Source organism: Bombina bombina, chromosome 11 (genome assembly GCF_027579735.1).
Source record: "Bombina bombina isolate aBomBom1 chromosome 11, aBomBom1.pri, whole genome shotgun sequence".
NCBI classification, from domain to species: domain Eukaryota; kingdom Metazoa; phylum Chordata; class Amphibia; order Anura; family Bombinatoridae; genus Bombina; species Bombina bombina.
In genome coordinates, this window is record NC_069509.1 from 49,777,942 (window position 1) to 49,799,318 (window position 21,377).

The following is a 21,377-nucleotide window of genomic DNA, read 5'->3' on the forward strand; positions in this document are numbered from 1 at the left end:
TACATGCCTTTAAAACATTTATTTTGTATGAAGATCTGTTGCCATGCCGCACCAAATACACCCTTAAAGGGACAGTGTACTGTAAAACTGTTTTCATATTAATACCAGCTGCAGAGTATAAAATGTATGGCAAATTGCTCCTTTATGTATATTTTTGTATGAAATTACAGTTTCTGCTAAACTACAGACCAAGTAAATGGGCTGAGCTTGCAGGGAGAGCAGACCTCATTAGGTTCTCTCTCTATATACACAAAACACTCCTTATCTTATTTCTAACTGTATACGTTGTAAGACCAATACTTAAAGTGAACAAGAAAATTAACATTTTAGTTTCTCTGGGTCCCACCACCCACTGGGAGCGCGATTACTTCTAATCATTCATGTTTACATAGCTTTTCTATTAACAGTACTTAATGTAAGTATTTACATTTTCAGCATATGTGGGGATGCAACAGGCAATAATAGGTCAAATAAATAAAATGGTAAATTTCACTATTTGTAAATAATTTAATACACTCCAGCAGGCAAAATGAATAATTGAAAACACATTAGGGGGATTACAGTACCCTGTACCTTCAAATAAAGTGATTCTTATTTAATAGGAAGCGCCAGTCTAAATTTGTAGCTTCTAATCGTGTCCAAATGGAAACTGAGTCTGCTCTATCAGATAAAAGGGACGGCTTTGTTACGACAGTGTCACACATAACCTGCTAACATAAAACTTCCCCAAAGCAACTCTCATGTGTGTAGAAATTCTGTGGTTTCAAACAGTGTTTTAGCATATCAGATAATGACATGCGCATTGTATCTTATGCCCCCAACTATAGCAGGCGCCCCCTAAACGGCTGTAGAAAGGGGCAGTCTGGTTCTTTACCATCTTTCAGTGTCCAGAGTACGGCGCCAGTTTTCTTGCTGACGGCATGAAGGCTCCCATCCAGCGTAGACACAAACAGCAGAGATTCTGGGATAGAGACGGAAGTTCCTGCCTTAGTCTGCAGTACAATAAGATAAAACTATGTAAAAACGCCTTATAGAAAGAATATAGAGTGCGATGCACAAGGATGATTAAATGATGCGCTACATACAATGGGATATGAAAGGTGTATGATGTAACATATGATCGAAAAGTCATGTGATTGCCAATATGCAGATGTCCTAGCGACATATTATTATGCACGACAGGTAAAAGGGTGTTAAATACAGTACTGTATAATCGCATAATCAAAACTGCATAATAGAAAGACAATGCAATAGCAGTTTGTATTTCAAACGAGCAGAAGATTATTTTCTAACTAATTTCCCCACCTCCTGTATCATGCGAAAATCATCAGCCAATCACAGACTCATACGTATACACTGAACTCTTGCACATGCTCAGTACGAGGCGGTGCATCAGAAAGTGTGAATATAATTTATTTTTTCACAATTTGATAATAGAAGTAAATTAGAACGATTGTTAAAATTGCATGTTCTATCTGAAACAAAAAAAAAGTTTCATTTTTACTTTGTTGTCCCTTTAAATAATCTTTCAACTCAAAATGAAGTAAATAAATCAATGAAAATATAACATTAAAATGTATAATTGTGCAATCTTGCTTGTCCCAGGCTCCCAAGAGAGTCCAGAAACGACCCCTTAAAAGGGCAATAAACATCTTGTAACTGTAAATAAACTGACATACTGAGTGATCTGAAACAACTTGTCTTGTTTGGGGGGAACCAATCTGGACGTGCTACTGGAATAGAGGCAGCTAGCCACCATTATTTTGTTTGTATCTTATCTCTGCTGAAGCTATTTAGGTGCAGATATGTAGCAGGGTCAGAGTGAAGATTGCCATCTACACTAGTGTTATTAGAATTGGAAAATGTTTCATTTTCAGACAAATTAAACGAATAGAGGCAAAATAAAGTATACTGTAACAGTTTTTTTACATTCTCAGTGTTAAAGGGACAGTCTACACCAGAATTTTTATTGTTTTAAAAGATAGATAATCCCTTTATTACCCATTCCCCAGTTTTGCATAACCAACACAGTTATAATATACTTTTAACCTCTGTGATTATCTTGTATCTAAGCCTCTGCAAACTGCCCCTTTATTTCAGTTCTTTTGACAGACTTGCAGTTTAGCCAATCACTGCCTGCTCCCAGATAACTTCACGTGCACGAGCACAGTGTTATCTATATGAAATATGTGAACTAACACCCTCTAGTGGTGAAAAACTGTTCAAATGCATTCTGAAAAGAGGTGGCCTTCAAGGTGTAAAAAATTAGCATATGAACCTCCTAGATTAAGCTTTCAACTAAGAATACCAAGAGAACAAAGCAAAATTGGTGATAAAAGTAAATTGGAAAATTGTTTAAAATGACATACTCTATCTGAATCATGAAAGTTTATTTTGGCCTAGACTGTCCCTTTAAGTGTCCCTTTAAGTATACGGCAAATTGCCTGATCAAGCTACATACCACACAGTGATTCTTTAAAGCAGTGCACAAACAAATTTACAGCCTGGTCTAATTGGCTACTATCGAGGGAGATTACTAAAACATACTAACTGGGATTTTAAAGTGGAACACTCAATAACAGTTTAAAATATTTCAACACTTTTTTTTTCTTTTTAAAACATTTTTTTTTTTAATTGCTAATATAAACTATATATAGAAAAATGAAAATTGTGCAGCTCCTTTGAATATTGCTTCGGTCCCATTACTGACTACAGGGTGTCAGAACTAAATGCAATAAAGATCAGCATCAACTTGCAGAAGGGGAATCAAGTTACCCAGCAATCTGCTCTATCGGATTGCACCTCCTCCCTGCTTCACTGTTTGAACAACGGGTGGGATCGTTCATCGCAAACAATGCAACTTCCCACAGGTCAGAGCACAATGACACAAGTGACTCCAAACACACAGGCCTCTGCTATTAACCATGTGCGCTTCTGCCTCTAAAACACGTTGATCTTTCCAATGTCCTACCTAGAAACATCCTATTGCCTTCCCCAAACCTGTGACCTATTGGCCAGGCATTGCCTCAGACAAGGGAACATCAGATGAAAAACTATCCAGCAGATTCCAACTCCACTTAAAAGGGACATGAAACACAAAAATTCTCTTTTATGACTCAGACAGAGCATACATTTTTAAGCACCGTTCCAATATACTTGAATTATCAATTTTGCTTCATTCTTTTTGTATCATTTGTTGAAGGATCAATGCACTTCCAACAGCTAGCTGAAGGCATTGGTAAGCCAATGACAAGAGGCATATATATATGTGCAGCCACCAATCAGAAAATAGCTCCCAGTTCATCAGCCTACCTAGGTATGCTTTCTTACAAAGGATACCAAGAGAACTAAGCAAATTGGATAATTTAAGTAAAGTGGAAACTTGTTTAAAATGTTATGTTTTATCTGAATCATGAAGGAAAAATACTGGGCTATTATTAATATTATCGGTTATTTGTAGAGCACCAACAGATTCTGCAGCGCTATAAACATAGGCGGTATACAAGGTAACAATTATAGGGATCAAATAGGTGGAGGGCCCTGCCGAGAGTTGCACTGTTGTAGTCAGCTCTGAAGAAAGTGATCTACAAACAGCTGGGCTCATAGGCTTACATGCTAAGGGGGTTCAAGGGGATAGCAATGGAGGAGAGGAAATGGTATAAAGAAAGGTTAGTGTAGGTTGTAAGCATCACTGAACAGTAGAGTCATTAGGGAGCGCTTGAAGTTTTCAAAACTAGGGGAGAGTCTTGTGGAGTGCGGCAGAGAGTTCAAAACTACATTACCCATGATGCTTAGGCACTCTGAAATGTAGTTGAGCATCATGGCAAATGTAGTTCTGAAACAATCGGGAGGGCCAAGTTTCCCCATTTCTGCTTTAAAGGGACATGAAACCCAGCATTTTTTCTTCCTGATTCAGGCTCACACGGATTTCTAAAGTGTTGAAAGCCGCCTCTTATCTCAGTGCACTCTAAAAGTTGTTCAGAGTTAAACAGCCCTAGTCTGTGTGTGCCATTTAGATAACATTATGCTCACTCCAGTGGAGTTATTTATGAGTCAGCACTGATTGGCTGAAATGCAAGTCTGTCAAAAGAACTGAGATAAGGGGGTTAATCTACAGAGGCTTAGATACAAGGTAATCACAGAGGTAAAAAGTATATTAATATAACCATGTTGGTTATGCAAAACTGGGGAATGGGTCATAAAGGGATTATCTATCTTTTTAAACAATAAATATTTCCAAATAGACTGAGCAAGATGTAAACGTGTAGGGAGACTGGCTGTGAAGCTTTGCACATTTTCATTTGCACGCAGTTGTATTGTACAATGGGTACACTGGTTTCTAATGTCTGCAAATATTGATTTAGTCACGGATGTGGTAAATTAATAGCATTACCATCTCTGTGACGGATTTATTACTTGTGAGACAGACCCTTCAGCTTATTTGTATGGAAAAAAAAAACAAAAAAAACTGACTTTCCAATTAGTTATTTTTAAGAATTAAAGGGACACTGTACCCAAAAATTTAATTTTGTGATTCAGATTGAGCATCAAATTTCGAATTTACTCCTATTATCAAATTATCTTCATTCTCTTGGTATCTTTATTTGAAATGCAAGAATGTAAGTTTAGATGCCGGCCCATTTTTGTTGAACAACCTGGGTTGTCCTTGCTGATTGGTGGATAAATTCATCCACCAATAAAAAAAGTGCTGTCCAGAGTACTGAAACCAAAACAAAGCTTAGATGCCTTCTTTTTAAAAAAAAAATGATAGCAAGAGAACGAAGAAAAAATGATAATAGGAGTAAATTAGAAAGTTGATTAAAATTGCATGCTCTTTCAGAATTACAAAAATGAACAAATTTGGGTTCAGTGTCCCTTTAAGGTGCCAGACTGTATTTTGACAAATTTAGGAGCAATTGTGACCGTGTGCTAAAGCGTACAGATAGTGAATGCCAGGAAAAGTTATTTGGTTATAAAAAAAAGAATAAGATGGATTCATTAGGTGGATCAAACTGTTTCTTTGTCAACAAATATATTTTTATTGAAAGATAAAGCTGTTGTAAGCAATATCTGTAGTTGTTTGAGCTACTTGTAGCTTACTTTAAAAGGGATAGAAAACCCCAAAATGTTCCTTTGTGAATAAGTTAGAACATACAATTTTAATCAACTTTCCAATTTACTTCTATTATCAACTTTGCTTCATTTTCTTGTTATTCTTTGCTTAAAGGGACAGTCAACACCAGAATTTTTGTTGTTTAAAAAGAAAGATAATCCCTTTATTACCCATTCCCCAATTTTGCATAACCAACACAGTTATAATAATACACGTTTTACCTCTGTAATTATCTTGTATCTAAGCCTCTGCAAACTGCCCCCTTATTTCAGTTCTTTTGACAGACATGCAGTTTAGCCAATCAGTGCTCACTCCTAGGTCACTTTACGTGCATGAGCTCAATGTTATCTATATGAAACATGTGAACTAATGCCCTCTAGTGGTCAAAATGTATTCAGATTAGAGGCAGTCTTCAAGGTCTAAGAAATTAGCATATGAACCTCCTAGGTTTAGCTTTCAACTAAGAATACCAAGAGAACAAAGCAAAATTGGTGATAAAAGTAAATTGGGAAGTTGTTTAAAATTGCATGCTCTATTTAAATCATGAAAAAAAAATTTGGACTTGACTGTCTGTTTAAGAAACATTGCCAGCTAGCTGAACACATCTAGTTAGCCAATCACAAGAGACAAATGTCACCAATCAGCAGCTAGCTTTCACTAGTGTAGGATATGTGTGTATTCTCTTTCAACAAGGGATACTAAGAGAACAAAACATATTTGAAAATAAAAGTAAATTTAAGAGTATCTTAAAAATTACAGGCCCCTATTTGCCCGGGACAGAGCCGGACAGTCTTTTTTTTTTGCTTACTGTCTAATGGTAATTGTCCCCAGTGTTTGTCCCCGAGATGTGGGTTTGGCATGGTTATAAGTGGAAATACAGTATTTGGTGGCCTTGTGCATATATAGTTTTTGCATACTGTGGTATCTGAATCTTTACATTAGAACATCAGTATAGAAAATATATTTCATTTGTGGATCTCCTGCGGTTTACAGATTGGAATGATACAATATTTACAACTGATAAGACATGGTTTATAATGCATTGCATAAATATGCAAAAGGGCGGCAAACCAATTTCTTGCCACTAACTTTACAAATAGTAATGTAATGAATGATTCAAAGAAGAAACTTGTAATAGTAACTTTAAAAGAAATGTATTAGTCGGTTCATATTACTTTTTTTTTTTCTTCTTCAATAAATAAAATTACACAAAAGCATCTCAACTACGCAATTGTTGAAACAAACAATCACTTTACACAAAATATCCTTTTCTCTATATTTTCTCTGTAAAGCCATTTAAATGGAGACTGACACATAAATAAAACTACCTCACTTCAGTTTAAAGCTGACCGTACAGTGAACTTGAACTTGCCTTTCTGTTCAGCTTGGATACAAATAACCCAGCTAAAGGCAGAGAAAATGGAATGTGACTCAACAATGTGGGCCAACCTAAATTCACGTTTGTTGAAAACTTACTTACAAAAAAGCAAATCTAAAACGCAGTAATATTAGGGGTTAAACAAACTTACCTCTTGCAGTAAAATAAAACAGAGGCTGGTGACCAGCCATAGGTATAATGTCTTCATTGTCATAATGTAAGGTGTTTGCTAAAGGAAGGTTGTGGATATCCGAGTATGCTGTCATCCTTTCACCAGATTTTGGATCTGTCACTGTCCCACCATTTTCTTCACCACTTGTATGGGTGGTAGCTTGTGATGATTAGTCAGATGAATATACAGGTCATGTGGATGCTGTATTAGCACCTAGATCGTAATTACACATCCACACACAATCGGGCTGGTGCGCCAGCTACAGAAGCTAATTCCTTGATAGTGCCCACTCCCCTAGTCCAGATGGGTACGCACTTCTCCACAATGCAGCACTTCCCAAGTGCCAAGATGAGCACACACTGTCCTGGTGTGCCAGGCTGCTCCAAACAGCCACAAAAGAAATCCCAGAATAAACTGCTCCCAGTACAGATGCTGAGGCAAGTATCAGTGCTCCCCTGAACAGATGTAGTAAGGATCAGTGCTCCCCAAGTCTTAGTACAGGTACAGTGAGTGCCAGATTCCTACAGCACAGAAGAAATAGGTGTCAGTGATCTCACAGTCTCCCACACCACGTGTATATAGTACCAGGGCCACCCAAACTCCCAGAACATGTACAGTCAGTTCCAGTGATCATTCAGTACTGGTGCTGTGAGTTCCAGTTTCTAATTGCTGCAATGAGTACCAGAGCTACCCTACCCCTCATTACAACCAGTATGTGTACACTGTGTACCCCTAGGTTCTTTAGTGAGGTGCAATAAGTACCAGTGAGCCCCTACTTACAGTATATGTACACTGAGCATTAATGCCTACCCCAGGTTCTCTATAGTGGTGCAGTAAGTACCAGTGCCCCCCACTTTCTCACCGAGTACTAATGCCTATCCCAGGTTGCCTGCTGAGGTGGAAGAAGTACCAGTAACCCCATATACTTTCTCATTATATGTAAACTGAGTACTAATGCCCACCCCATGTTGTCTGTTAAGGCGCAATAAGTGCCCCCAACATACTTTCTCGGTATGTGAACACTGAATACTAATGCCCACCCCCTGGTTCTCTCTAGAGGTGCAGTATAATTGATCCCCCACGTTCGCAGTATATATACACTAATTACTATTGCTCACCAGTCTCTCAGTACTACTGATGCCTGGCTCAGAGAGTAGCAGCTTCAGTCCCTCAGCGCAACAATGTTCCCTCAGTACAGGTGCTATAGCAAGTAACACTAATCCCCCAGCTGACAAAGTGATAGATACTTCCGGGTGTGAGGCGGATCTAATACACAATAACACAACTCCACCTGTACTGATCCAGAAGCTCCCTTACATGTCATGGCAACGGATAAGCCAATCGACGCAAGGCATTAAGCCACACAACCAATGGAAGCCCGGAGAGGGCGTGGTTTATCTGTACCAGGAAGTGGGAGGTTTTTGTTGTTTGTTGACACGTGGAGCTGATGAAAGTTACAGAGAGTTGGAGGGAAGTGATAGTGCCAACTGCCATTGTCGTACAGTATAGTCATTCATGGCTTTATTATTTGGGTGTGGAATTTGTCTGCAGGTAAAATAACTTTTATTAATTAAAAATGGCTAAAGCACACAAATTATTAAAGGGACATTAAAGGAATATAAAACCCACAATGTTACTGATTCATATAGAGCAGTGTTTCTCAACCTTGGTCCTCAAGTACCCCCCAACAGGCCAGATTTTCAATATAGTTGAACCAGTGCACAGGTTACTAGCCTGCTCTCATCCATCAGCTACTGATGTCACCTGTAGACTAGTTCAGCTACAGTGAAAACCTGGCCTTTTAGGGGTACTTGAGGGGACCACAGATTGAGAAACAATGATATGCAGCAGGGTTCTTCAAACTTTTTAACCCAGTGCCATGATACCCACACCTTCGCAACCCTATTTTTATGCTTGGTCTGAACATATCTGACTTAATATACAAGATAGCTGCAATTTTTGGCAAAGTGACTAAAATTTGTGCGTACTTTATTCCTGATTGTAGTCAAACTTGAAAGTGTTGCAAAAGGTAATAACACAACACACACACCACATACTCTCATACAGCATGCACACACCACACAAAATCTCATATAACACACACACCACATACTCTCATACAGCATGCACACACCACACAAAATCTCATACAACACACATACCACACAAAATCTCATATAACACACACACCACATACTCTCATACAGCATGCACACACCACACAAAATCTCATATAACACACACACCACATACTCTCATACAGCATGCACACACCACACAAAATCTCATATAACACACATACCACATACTCTCATACAGCATGCACACACCACACAAAATCTCATATAACACACATACCACAGACACTATCCTACAACACAAAAACAAGTCGTGACCCAGTAAACATGGTGTTGCAACCGAGTAAATGGGTACTGACCCGTGGTTTGAAGAACCCTGATATAGAGCATGCAATTTTAAACAACTTTCTAATTTACTTCTATTATCAATTTTTGTTTTGTTTTAAAAAGCAGGGACGTATGCTCTGGAGTCAGCCCATTTCTTTAAACTGATGATTGCAACTACAGTAGGACGTTACTACTCACAGTACTATTGTTTTTCTCCTGAGTCTGCAGTTCTGCAGTTCTCTTATTTCAACCCCTTTCAATTATCAGCTAGTAGTGAAGCTCTGCATCTTCACACTGGCATAGTTGCCAACAGTCTCTGATTTCCAGGGACAGTCCCTGGATTTTGTTGTTTTTTTCCTTGATTTTTTTGTCCCTTGAAATGTCCCCTCCAGGAGATTTGGAGGGCTGAAGCTGATCAAGCAGCAAGTACTCTGCTTGATCACTCAGAGGAAGTCTAGGCAGGGATTCCTTGCTGCACCTTCTCCGAGTGATCAATGTTTAAATTGCCACAAATCAGAAGAAAAAACACTTACAGAAAGCTCCTCCACACTAGCATGAATTTTAAACATACACCACTTCCTATACATCATGCCAAAATATGAAAATTGCTGTCAGACTAAATAACACAAAAATCCATTTGCCCCCAACAGCTCACCCATTCCTGTGCTGTGCATAATCACACAGTAAAATCAGCTGCACCTCTGTCCTCAGAGTGAGATTAGGAGTCCAGGATAACTTATTAGGACATTGGATCTAAGGTAGTTTTGTGTCACTTCAGTTCTGTGTGTCTTTAAGCACTTCACTGAGCCCTACAATAGTGTAATATATAGGGAAGTAATGAGCTGGAAAGTTAAAACTAATTTAATTAGGATATGGTTTATGTTTCATTATAATTTTACTGCAGTAGTTCAATAATGCTTCTATTTTGATGGTCTTTTGGAAGAATTAATAACTGTTAATAGTAAAAAGTTTTGTAAATATATGTGCACATGTATTATTTGTTTAAATTAGACACTTTAATACATTTTGATTAGTGATGCAGACATTTTTAAAAGTCTGTTTTTGCTTATTGCTATACTTCTGTGACATCTCTTTCTATCACACCTAATACTTCGATGAATATGAAAAATTACTGCCAATGATTAAATTGAAAGTTGGCAGGATTGTGCTTTCTATGGCTGGGAGATGTCTGTATTTGCAATACCGTTCTGTCTAGGAAACTTTACCTCTAATTAACCCCTTCCTGCCGTTAGGACGTTCCTTGCCATTCTAACTGTGCTGGGCTTTAACGTCGTTAGGATGGCATGGAATGTCCTAGCTGTTTGGCTGTACTGAAGCCATAGGCGTGTCCTGAACGGAATAGCGGGCTGGAGGGGGTGCCTAGCATCATAGACACTCCCCCCGACACGATCCCATTATTGAAATTGCGTGATCTCATGAACGATTGCGTGATTTAAATTTTAACTTTTTTGTTTATATTAGAACTTTTTTCAGATGTAGACAAATAAGTGCCGTCAGGAAAGGGTTAAAAACGTATACGTAAATATTTTATGTATTGCTCTGTTATTAACCCTCTACTGCTAAGACAGTCATTTAAAATGCTACCTCTTGTGCCCAACATTTGGTGTATGTATATTAAATATATATATTAAATATAATTAACTCCTACTGGAATACTATTACTATTATTGAATGAGTTCACATACTATTACTATCAAATGAGTGGGTGCGTTTAGATCGCAGAACTGAGTGGGCGGAGCAGTTGAACAGGTGGTCATCAATACTACGGTAACCTGCTTGCTCACTCTGCTGTAAAGTATCCCTCGAAATGTTTTTGAAATGTTGGATCTTATATTTGTTATGTAACTTTTAAACTGTGCAAACAAACTGCAAAAATATAACTCTTTTGCTCTCAGTTATGTGAGGTAAACTGAAGTGAAAGTCACAGCTGTCAAAAAGCTGGTAACATCACAGATCTGTAAAAGTGCACGGCTTCTGTCACATGATGAACAATACACGTGCGAAGATGGTGCCACCCAGTATAAAACACACAGCTTTACCAGCTGGGTTCTGTAATGAATTAAAACAAGAGAACACTTTTCAAGAGCTGCAGGTACAGGAGGAACAATATCATGGTGAGTTGTAGTTGTACTCAGCAGTTTAATGTCCCTTTAAAGTCACTACTGTCGCTCGTTTTCACAACACACCTAAAGTGGCGCCAATTACTTAAAGGGACATGAAACCCACATTTTTTTTTCTTTCATCATTTAGAAAGAACATGCAATTTTAAACAACTTTCGATTTTACTTCTATTATCTAATTTGCTTCATTCTCTTGATATCCTTTGTTGAAAAGCATACCGAAATAGGCTCACACAGATGCCTTGTGTGATTGGCTCACCCTTGTGCATTGCTATTTCTTTAACAAAGGATATCTGAAGAATGAAGCAAATTAAATAATAGAAGTAAATTGGAATGTTGTTTAAAATTGTATTCTCTTATCTGATTCATGAAAGAAAATGTTGTGTTTCATGTCCCTTTAAGGTTAGTAGCAAAATATGCTGTTTAAAGGCCCTATTTTGTATTTTTATTATTGAGGGGGGATTAAATTCTAATTAATTCCCAGTCCCAGAATATTACACAAAACAATATGACACATTAGGCAGTCATTGTCTATACTAGTGAACTATAGTGATAAGATCCTGTTACCTTTTTGTCATAATTTGTTTTCTATGTGCTAAACCAATTTTTATTGTTCTATCAGTTACTTATTCAGTATGGTTTTATGATTCATAAAAAAAATTAGTTTTCCTCAGCCAATAAACGTATCACTTACACAATTTGTTTGCTATTTTATTTTTTATATTACACAGAGCAATTATATGGGTTAATAAAATAACCTCAGCTTTTTCGCTTTTTGTATAGAATTGTTTTGTTCCTTAAATGGGTGGTTTAATCAGGGAATATGGAGTTTTTAATTGTTTAAAGAAAGAATACTTCTAATTATTTAGCAAGATATGAATATTATATACGAGTATTGTGGAATCTTTAACAATACACACCTTTTTTGTTTTAACCAATGGGAGGGGGGGATTAATGGCCTTTTAATTTCTCTTGTAAATAAACCAAAAAAAAAAGAGAGAGGACGAGAGAGAGAGAATAAAGATTAAAGAATCACTAAAAGAGCAGAATGTAAACACTAGCAGGAAGTAACTATCAGCCAATGTGCATTAGAAGGATATATACAACGTAGTGCTATATTAGTAACAATATTATTATTTTTTTTACTTCATATTTTTCAGATAAGAAAATAATTTCAACATGTTTAGAGTCTGTTCTTTCTGTTTAATTATAAATAAAAAAAAGTTAGTACAATGTACATTTTTATTGTTTATACTTATAGAGATAGAAAACCCCTTATTTACCCATTCCCCAGTTATGCATAACCAACACAGTTAATATACTTATTACCTCTGTGATTACCTTGTATGTAAGCTTCTGCAGACTGCCCCCTTATTTCAGTTCTTTTAACAGACTTGCATTCTAGCCAATCAGTGCTAACTCATAAATAACTCCACGGGAGTGAGCATGATTGTTATCTATATGGCACAGATGAACTAGCGCTGTCTAGCTGTGAAAAACTGTCAAAATGCACTGAGATAAGAGGTGGCCTTCAAGGGCATAGAAATTAGCATATGAGCCTACCTAGGTTTGGCTTTCAACTAAGAATACTAAGAGAACAAAGCAGATTTGATGATAAAAGTACATTGGAAAGTTGTTTATTGTATGCCCTATCTGAATCATGAACGTTTAATTTTGACTAGACTGTCTCTTTAATATCATCTGAGCTAACATTCAACATAAGAGTTGTAAAATCATATTATAAACATCTTTGCACCAGTTTGGCAAATAGGAATGCCAGGTCCCCTGCAAGCAGATTTCTTTCCATAATGTAACTTGAGCTACTTGGAACGTCTTGCGAAATCCTAAAAATCAAGTACAATGAAATGGAATGGAACAGGATCCTGTTTGAAACACACCCTAAGTAACTCAAATAATAACTCCGGTCAGTTGGAATGTTCTGGTTCAATGGAGCTAATTTGTTTGAACTTATTCTTTGTTCCTACGTGAAAAATATATTGCAATATTAGAACAGTATTCATAAGCCACATACATTATGCCTTATATTTAATCACAAGGGACAGAGATAAAGGGCAATGGATTAAAAAAAATGTTTTCATGATAGTCGTATTGCAAAAAAGTTGCATTTTTTTTATTATTAATAGTGTTTATTCAAAGATAAACAGACTATAACAAAATTAAATCCATCCAAATTTGCAGTTATTTATTGAAATATGTATCCATTTTGTTTATAAAATGTATGTATTAACCCCTTAAGGACTGGGCATTTCTGACTAAGACTTCCCCAAAAGACCAGAGCATTTTTGCCATCACTACATTTAAACAGAAATAGAGCCTTGTTTTTTTTTATTTACCTATCAAAACTATATATATTTTTTAGTACAAAAAGTATTGATCTAGGCCCATTTTGGTATATTCCATACCACCATTTTACCTCCAAATGCGATCAAATAAAAAAAATTGTTAACTTTTTCACAAACGTTGGGTTTCTCACTGAAATTATATACAGCTTGTGCAATCATGGTGCAAATGGTTATAAAAGCTTCTCAGGGATCCCCTTTGTTCAGAGTTAGCAGACATATATGGCTTTGCCATTGCTTTTTGGTAATTAGAAGGCCACTAATTGCAGCTGCGCACCACACTTCTATTATTCCCGGCAGTGAAGGGGTTAATCAGGTATCTTAAAAGGTTAATTTTAGCTTTAGTGTAGAGATTATCCTCCCACCTGACACTTCCCAACCCCTGATCCCTCTCAAACAGCTCTCTTCCCTCCCCACACTGGCCACCCCCATCTTAAGTACTGGCAGTCTGCCAATACTTTTTTTTTTTCTGTAGTGTAGCTGCCCCCTCTCCTTCCCCCTTCACTATAGGAGCCCCCTCCTCCCTGCCGCTCTCAGGAAATATTTTCTGTAGTGTAGCAGTCCAACCCACTCCTGCCCCCCCCCCCAGCACACCCGCCTCCCTCCTAACCCTCCCATGACACCACCGCTGCATGATGCAGAGAGGGCCACAGAATGTCCCGGTCTGCATCGGTTACTCGGCACGTCTATTTTTGCACTGCCCCACTCGCAGGGCATGCAGAAATAGCACAATTTGGCTACTTTTGGCAAGATTGGGGGGGAGAAGCCTAGGACTGCAGCGTTGTACAGGTCCTTAGGGGGTTAACGACCAGCGTCGTACAGGGTAACGGCACTGGTCGTTAAGGGGTTATAGTTTATTGCAAATTAGCATTAAAGTGATAGTAAAAACAACGGACTACGGAATTGAATTATACCTTAAAGGGATATGAAGCCCACATTTATACTTTTGTGATTCAGATAGAGCATGCAATGTTAAGCAACTCTCAAATTTACTCCTAAAATCAATTTTTCTCGGCTACATTTAGCCACCAATCAGTAAGCGCTACACAGGCGCTGAACCCAAAATGGGCCAGCTTCTAAGCTTACATTGCTGCTTTTCAAATAAAGATACAAAGAGAACAAAGAAAATAGGAGTAAATTAGAAGTTGCTTACAATTGCATCCTCTATCTGAATCATGAAAGAAAACATTTGGGTTTAGTATTCCTTTAACTATCTTTCTCCACTACCTCCTCTCTTCAGTCTCTCTTTTTACCTTCTCTTTCGCATGAAAGCTGTACTGTTTTAAGTAAGGAGGCAGGTCTGTAAAACTGTCCCAGCGATAACCTTGGTGGCTAACAAATCACTGTGTACTTTGTTACAAATGCAACACTGCATGACCCTGTCTAGCTACAGACACAGACTCAGCACATAGGTTACACAGCTGAGTAGAGGGAGACAACACTTTCTTACATAACAAACACATATGAGAAAGAGTTACATTTTCAGTAGATCGCCCTTCTAAGGGATCAGCTATATTTCCTAAGAGTTTAGCTGCACCAGTTTGCTCCATAATGATTTAGACTAGTAGGGACAGGCAAGTATCTAAAATTAGCAGCACATAAATAAAGTATAACAGGCACAGAAAGGGTTAATATCCTCAGGGGAACACACAAATACTGGCACCATGTAAGACTGAAGTCCCTGTGAGGGAATCAGAAAAAAATGGGTACTCTCTCTTTAAAGGGACATAATACTCATAAGCTAAATCACTTGAAACTGATGCAGTATAACTGTAAAAAGCTGACAGGAAAATATTACCTGAGCTTCTCTATGTAAAAAAGGAAGACACACTAATTTGCTGCTTAGAAGTCTTTTACAATGGGATGTGGCTACTGAGGAACTTTTGAGGTAAAATATCTTTCTTTTTTACATAGAGATGTTCAGGTGATATTTTCTAGTCAGCTTTTTACAGCTATACTGCATCACTTTCAAGTGTTTCAACATTTGGGTATTATGGCCCTTTAAGAGGAAACATTTTACTTTAAAATGTTTTTTTAAATGACAGTTTGAGTCACTAAGAGGTTCACTAAATATAAATGTATGCAAAGCTATTGTTATTAAGGGTGCTTAGCACTCTAAGGCTCTGAGCAGAAATTTTAGTGTGTCATCAAAGATGGCCACCGCCTGTGAGGGAAAAGAGAAATAGAGCACAGTTTTGGCGGGAAAAAAAGTTAAATTCCCGAGGTCTGCATTGAACTTCTGAAAATGAGATTGCCAGCTTCAGAAATGTTCCTGACATCTGAGAGCCTGCTGAAAATAAGGAAGAGAGTCTGGTATGTGCCAAACATAGCACCAAAAAAAATAAAGGGACAGTACCTCAATTTTACTGTTATAGTGCCTTAAAAGTACCTAAAACTAACTGTATGTAGTGTTATATGGTGTATGTGGCTATGTGAATCATGTGCACATGTTCACGCTAATAGCCTGTGGATTATGTGAGTGCAAGCGTCTACTTACCTGTCAGCACTCACTGTACTGTACTTACCAAACTGCAGACCTGCTCCAAATAGAAAAGCCCATACTGTGTAGTATACCCTAACACAGGATCTGCTTCGTCACGCCAACAAGACAAGGCTGCAGAACAAGTACCAGCGACACCTGTGGCAGGAAAGTGACAAAGTCCCGCTGGAGAATTATACACCCTCTGTCCTATTCCTGGCTCTCTGAGGAGGATAATGGGTCTCACATTGGTCTAAGAACCCCTTTCAATAGGCGTGTTTGATGGTGTAGATCACCACTTTAAGTTTCACCATCCTCCTTGCTAAAAGGGACATGAAACCCAATTTTTTTCTTTCATGATTCAGATAGATCATACACTTTTAAAGGGACAGTAAACACCAAAAATGTTATTGTTTAAAAAGATAGATAATCCCTTTATTACCCATTCTCCAGTTTTGCATAACCAACACAGTTATATTAATATACTTTTTACCTCTGTGATTACCTTGTATCTAAGCTTCTGCTGACTGTCTCCTTATCTCAGATCTTTTGACAGACTTGCATTTTAGCCAATCAGTGCTGACTCTTAAATAACTCCACGAGCATGAGCACGTTATTTATATGAAACACATTAACTAACGCCCTTTAGCTGTGAAAAACTGTCAAATGCATTCAGATAAGAGGGGGCCTTCAAGGGTTTCATGTCCCTTGAAGGCAAAAAATTGACTAATGAATTATAGGAAAGTGGAAGGAATTCAAGCTCTGTTGTGTGGGGTGTTTTGCATCCTCCTTTAGGACTGGATTTTTATTCCACATGTGATGGTACTTGGACTCTCTCTCTCCCTCTCTCCCCCTCTCTCCCTCTCTCTCCTCATAGACTTGGAAATTTCAACTTGTCCACAAACAGCAAGAAGTTAGAGGATGAGTAAAGGCTTTGACACACTGCAAGCGGAGCGGTGTGCAGCGTGTAGATGCGGCTGTGCGCGCTCAGTGTGTCCTGCCTTTTCATCTCTGAGCACTCTGCTGCGTCAGGTCGCGTAGCTGAGCACTCAGAGATGAAATAATTGAACTTTAGAAGCGATGTGACGCGGTGCGAAGCAGCTGCATCGCCTCGCGCCGCATCGCTTGCAGTGTGTCACAGCCTTAAGAGATTAATTTTTTTGCCTGTATTTATAATGAGCGACCTGCTACCTTTATCCCATGAATGCTAAGCTGCAGTGTTGGTGGAATTGTTTAACTACTAGGAAGCTGCTTTTTTTAGGAGCAGACTGGATGGGGAGGTGATACTCACAGCACAACAAATTCTAATGGACAGCAAACAAAAGATTAATAAAACCATTATGAACCACATATGTTGGATAAGAGTTTTATAGTCATATATAAAAATTCTTAAAAATATATAGGGTGAGTTACCCTTCAGTGGCTCAGACAGATTAACATTACAAAAATAAATACAGACAATGTCAGTTCCTTCAACATAACGGGTACGCTAAGGGTTATGCCATCTCAGCCAAGTGGCATCATTACATCACTTTTACCGATTAGCATAATACTACCACAAATCATTATTTCTGCTAGAATCACAGCTCATTTTTGCACAGATCTGTTAGTTTTGATTTAGTTGTCTCTATATATGTTTAATATTCAGTTAATATCTTGAGATGCTTCTCAGACGGCAGGAAACGGACTTCATGAGAGCCATTCTGCAAAGTGGTCTTGATATATAAATTGGAATGTAAATTGTTGCAGGAGACCTATGTAAATACCATGTGCTGGCTCTACAGATGGAATATACCCACTGCTCAGGCCATCGCCTTTGGAAGATTATTATATGACACTTCTAGCCTCTTCTGTTATGTGCGGATTTAGATATACACTGTATCGTTGCCAGCAGGATTATGGTAGCACAGGCAGTACGTTCTCTGAATTATTTGAGGAAGTTAGGCTGATGATTCGATGATCTACAAAAGAATTCTATTAGTCATTTGTTATAGCATTCAGATGTTCTCTGTCATCCAGTAACAATATTGCGCCTTTCCCTCCTCTCAGTCCTGTTTATCTCCCTTTTGTTTCCAGGGATAGATGAGTTCTCCTATAAAAAGCTTCTTGCACAGGGATCCCCAGGAGTCTTTAGGGTAATGCCTGCTGGATGGGAGCTTGTAGGTGCTCAACACACGTCCATATGACAAGGGGTTGATCTGCAAGAGAACAGGAGATTGTTTGCTTTATGAATGGCAGTAACCGATAATTCAATCTATACAGATATTTAAATAGTATGTGTGAATCTTTACAACATTCATTTTAGTACAAAAACAATCTTGCACTAATCACATTCACCATCACTGAACTGGACAAATTGCTTACTTTATGCATAAAAAGGTCAAAAATGGGTGTGCTCAGTTTTAAATAGAAGCATTTTTGCAATATATTTCCATTAGCAAAAATCCTTCTAGTAAAGATTATTAATGCTTTTCACTGGCATACGCACATATGCTGTGAGGATTTATGCACCAGTATTTAAACACTACAACTTCTCAAGTGGCTTATATGACACATATTACGTCTTCACAGGCACAGTACACCCCACTTCCAGCTTTCTGAACTTTAATACTGGTGTACATATCCTCACAGCATGTGTGTGTTTGCCATTGAAAAACAGAAATAACGGTTACTAGAAGCAATTTGGATAATGGAAAAATGCTTATATTAACATTTTAAATGCGCATTTCAATGTTTACCTTTAAATCCCTTTAAGCAATTGTATGTCTATATCATTTTTAGAAATAGTAAAAAAAGTCAGTGTTACAAGGACATAATAGTTGAAATTGAAATGCACATAAGCACATTTCAATGACACTATTATTATAATTATTATTATCTGTTATTTGTAGAGCGTTAACAGATTCTGCAGCACCATAAACATAGGCGGTATACAAGGTAACATTTATAGGGATCAAATAGGTAGAGGGCCCTGCAGAGAGTCGCGCTGTTGTAGTCAGCTCTTGTGAAGGTGATCTACAAACAGCTGGGCTCTTAGGCTCACATGCTAAGGGGGTTCAAGGGGATAGCAATGGAGGAAAGAAACTGGTATTAGGAAAGGTTAGAGTTGGTTGTATGCATCCCTTAACAGTAGAGTCTTTAGGGAGCACTTGAAGCTTTCAAAACCAGGGGAGAGTCTTGTGGAGCGAGGCAGAGAGTTCCACAAGATGGGAGCCAGTCTGGAGAAGTCCTGTAAACGGGAATGTGAGGAGGTAACAAGAGAGGAGGAGATTAGGAGGTCATGAGCAGAGTGAAGGGTACAGGAGGGAGAGTATCTGGAGACAAGGTCTGAGATATAGGGGGGAGCAGTGCAGTTGAGGGCTTTGTATGTCAGAGTGAGAATTTTGTGTTTAAACCTGGAGGCAAGAGGAAGCCAGTGAAGGGATTGGCAGAGAGGTGCAGCAGATGAAGAGTGATGTGTAAGGAAGATGAGTCTGCCAGAGGCATTCATTATGGATTGTAAAGGAGCTAGGCGGCAGGTGGGGATACCAGAGAGGATAGAGTTGCAGTAATCGAGGCGGGAAGGGATGAGAGAGTGGATTAAAATCTTGGTTGTGTCTTGTGTAAAGAAATGTCTAATTTTAGAGGAGTTTTTAAGGTGGAAGCGGCAGGATTTAGCCAAGGACTGAATGCGAGGAGTGAAAGAAGGATCTGAGTCAAATGTGACCCCAAGACATTGGGCATGTGGGGTAGGGGTAATGATGGAGTTGTTGACAGTTATAGAGAGATGGGGGTGGAGATTTTGGAAGAAGGGGGAAAATAAGGAGCTCACTATACTGAAAAAGTTGTGCTCAGCCAATCAGAAGTGGCATATATAGTCACCGACAACCAGACATGCCCTGCTCAGGTACAGGATGGGATTATGCCTAGTGGGTGAACTTTACAGTGAGCATTTGTTTCATAAGAAAAGGCTCTAGGAAGTTAGAGCATTTTTATATTAAAATGTTATGTCCCTTTAAATGGATTTTATTAGTAATTTTATTACACCCATGAGGTTCTTTTATATATATGTCTCATTTTCGGTATGAAAAAGAACAGAGTAGATACACAAAGAACAATAAAAATGTGCATTTAACAACCATTAACATTAAACGTAATAAAATTATTATCATTAAATGACAATTTAAAACCATATTTTTCATAAAGATAAATTCTATACATGGTGAAAATAAAGAACTCGCAAAAGATGATGGAGGTTACGTATCTCACCTGCATCAACAGTCTAAGAGGTTTTTCAGCCTGCTGCTCCAGCATTCGGAATTTTACACCAGCTAAAAGAGAGTACGCTATTAATAATGGTTTCCAACCAACAAAGAGGGTTTAGTAAATCAGTCAGAATTCCCTTGAACCAACTGCAGATTGTTTGCCAACCCCACAATAAACTCATTTATCTTAAAAACGTTTCAAATGCATTTACAGCCTCCTGTGCACCTTGTATGTGGATGATTCAACATTGTAATTCCAATAAATCAGAAAACAGTTTGTCCATGGCTGTTTGGACTTTTCAAATTTAAGAACTTGGATTTCTTTTTCCCTGTTTTGAGTAGCATTTCATGGCCATTTGTTTTTCAATGTTAAAGTCCTTTCACAGGCTCAGTTTAAATATTAATAAACCAGATCGTTTTTGTTTGATAGAAAATTGAAAATAAAGTTCAAATCACACTTTTAAACTAGAAAACTTGTACACAAAAAGTTTAAACCTGGAAATAAAAAAGTAATTCAATTGATATGAAATTATTTTATTGCACGCTTCATGAATTTAGCTGGGGGGGAAAAAACTGTATAAAAAACATAACTGTCTGAAAAATCTATGAGCGCACCCACACAAAAATCGTGCTACATGCCTGGTTCTTACCTTTGTTTTAATTATTGTGTTTAACAAGACTTTGCAGTTATATTATTTTCTAATTGAAAAAGAAGCTTTTTTTATGGATCAGAATTTCTTTTTTAAATTGATATAAAAAAAAAAAAAAAAAAACACCCAAACAACTATAAAATGTTTTGTGTCCAAATTCAAACCAATTGGAATGTAGCTCAAACTTAGTGGTCATTTCTTATCCCTTAGAACAGTTTATTTAAAGGGACAGTAAAGTCCCAAAAAACATTCATGATTCAAATAGAGCATGTCATTTTAAACAACTTTCCAATTTACTTTTATCACCAATTTTGCTTTGTTCTCTTGGTATTCTTAGTTGAAAGCTAAAACTAGGAGGTTCATATGCTAATTTCTTAGACCTTGAAGGCCACCTCTAATCTAAATGCATTTTGACAGTTTTTCACCACTAGAGGG

General features: G+C 37.8%; 2 protein-coding genes across 4 annotated transcripts in view; both read right to left on the reverse strand.

Annotated features, from left to right (window-relative positions):
* Positions 1-7,919, reverse strand: part of ERN2 (endoplasmic reticulum to nucleus signaling 2) — a 63,831-nt gene extending 55,912 nt beyond the window's left edge. Inside the window, exons 1-3 of the mRNA XM_053695293.1 lie at positions 7,782-7,919; positions 6,643-7,184; positions 875-992 (exon numbers count right to left, since the gene is read on the reverse strand). Of these exons, the coding sequence (XP_053551268.1) occupies positions 875-992; positions 6,643-6,705 (181 nt within the window). The 5' untranslated portion in view covers positions 6,706-7,184; positions 7,782-7,919. The remainder of the gene's footprint in view (positions 1-874; positions 993-6,642; positions 7,185-7,781) is intronic.
* Positions 7,920-17,400: 9,481 nt separating this feature from the next.
* PIGQ (phosphatidylinositol glycan anchor biosynthesis class Q) overlaps positions 17,401-21,377 on the reverse strand; it is a 46,542-nt gene continuing 42,565 nt past the window's right edge. For all 3 annotated transcript variants that reach the window (XM_053694321.1, XM_053694320.1, XM_053694319.1), the window contains exons 10-11: positions 20,297-20,358; positions 17,401-18,246 (exon numbers count right to left, since the gene is read on the reverse strand). In XM_053694321.1, the coding sequence (XP_053550296.1) occupies positions 18,094-18,246; positions 20,297-20,358 (215 nt within the window). In that variant the 3' untranslated portion in view covers positions 17,401-18,093. The remainder of the gene's footprint in view (positions 18,247-20,296; positions 20,359-21,377) is intronic.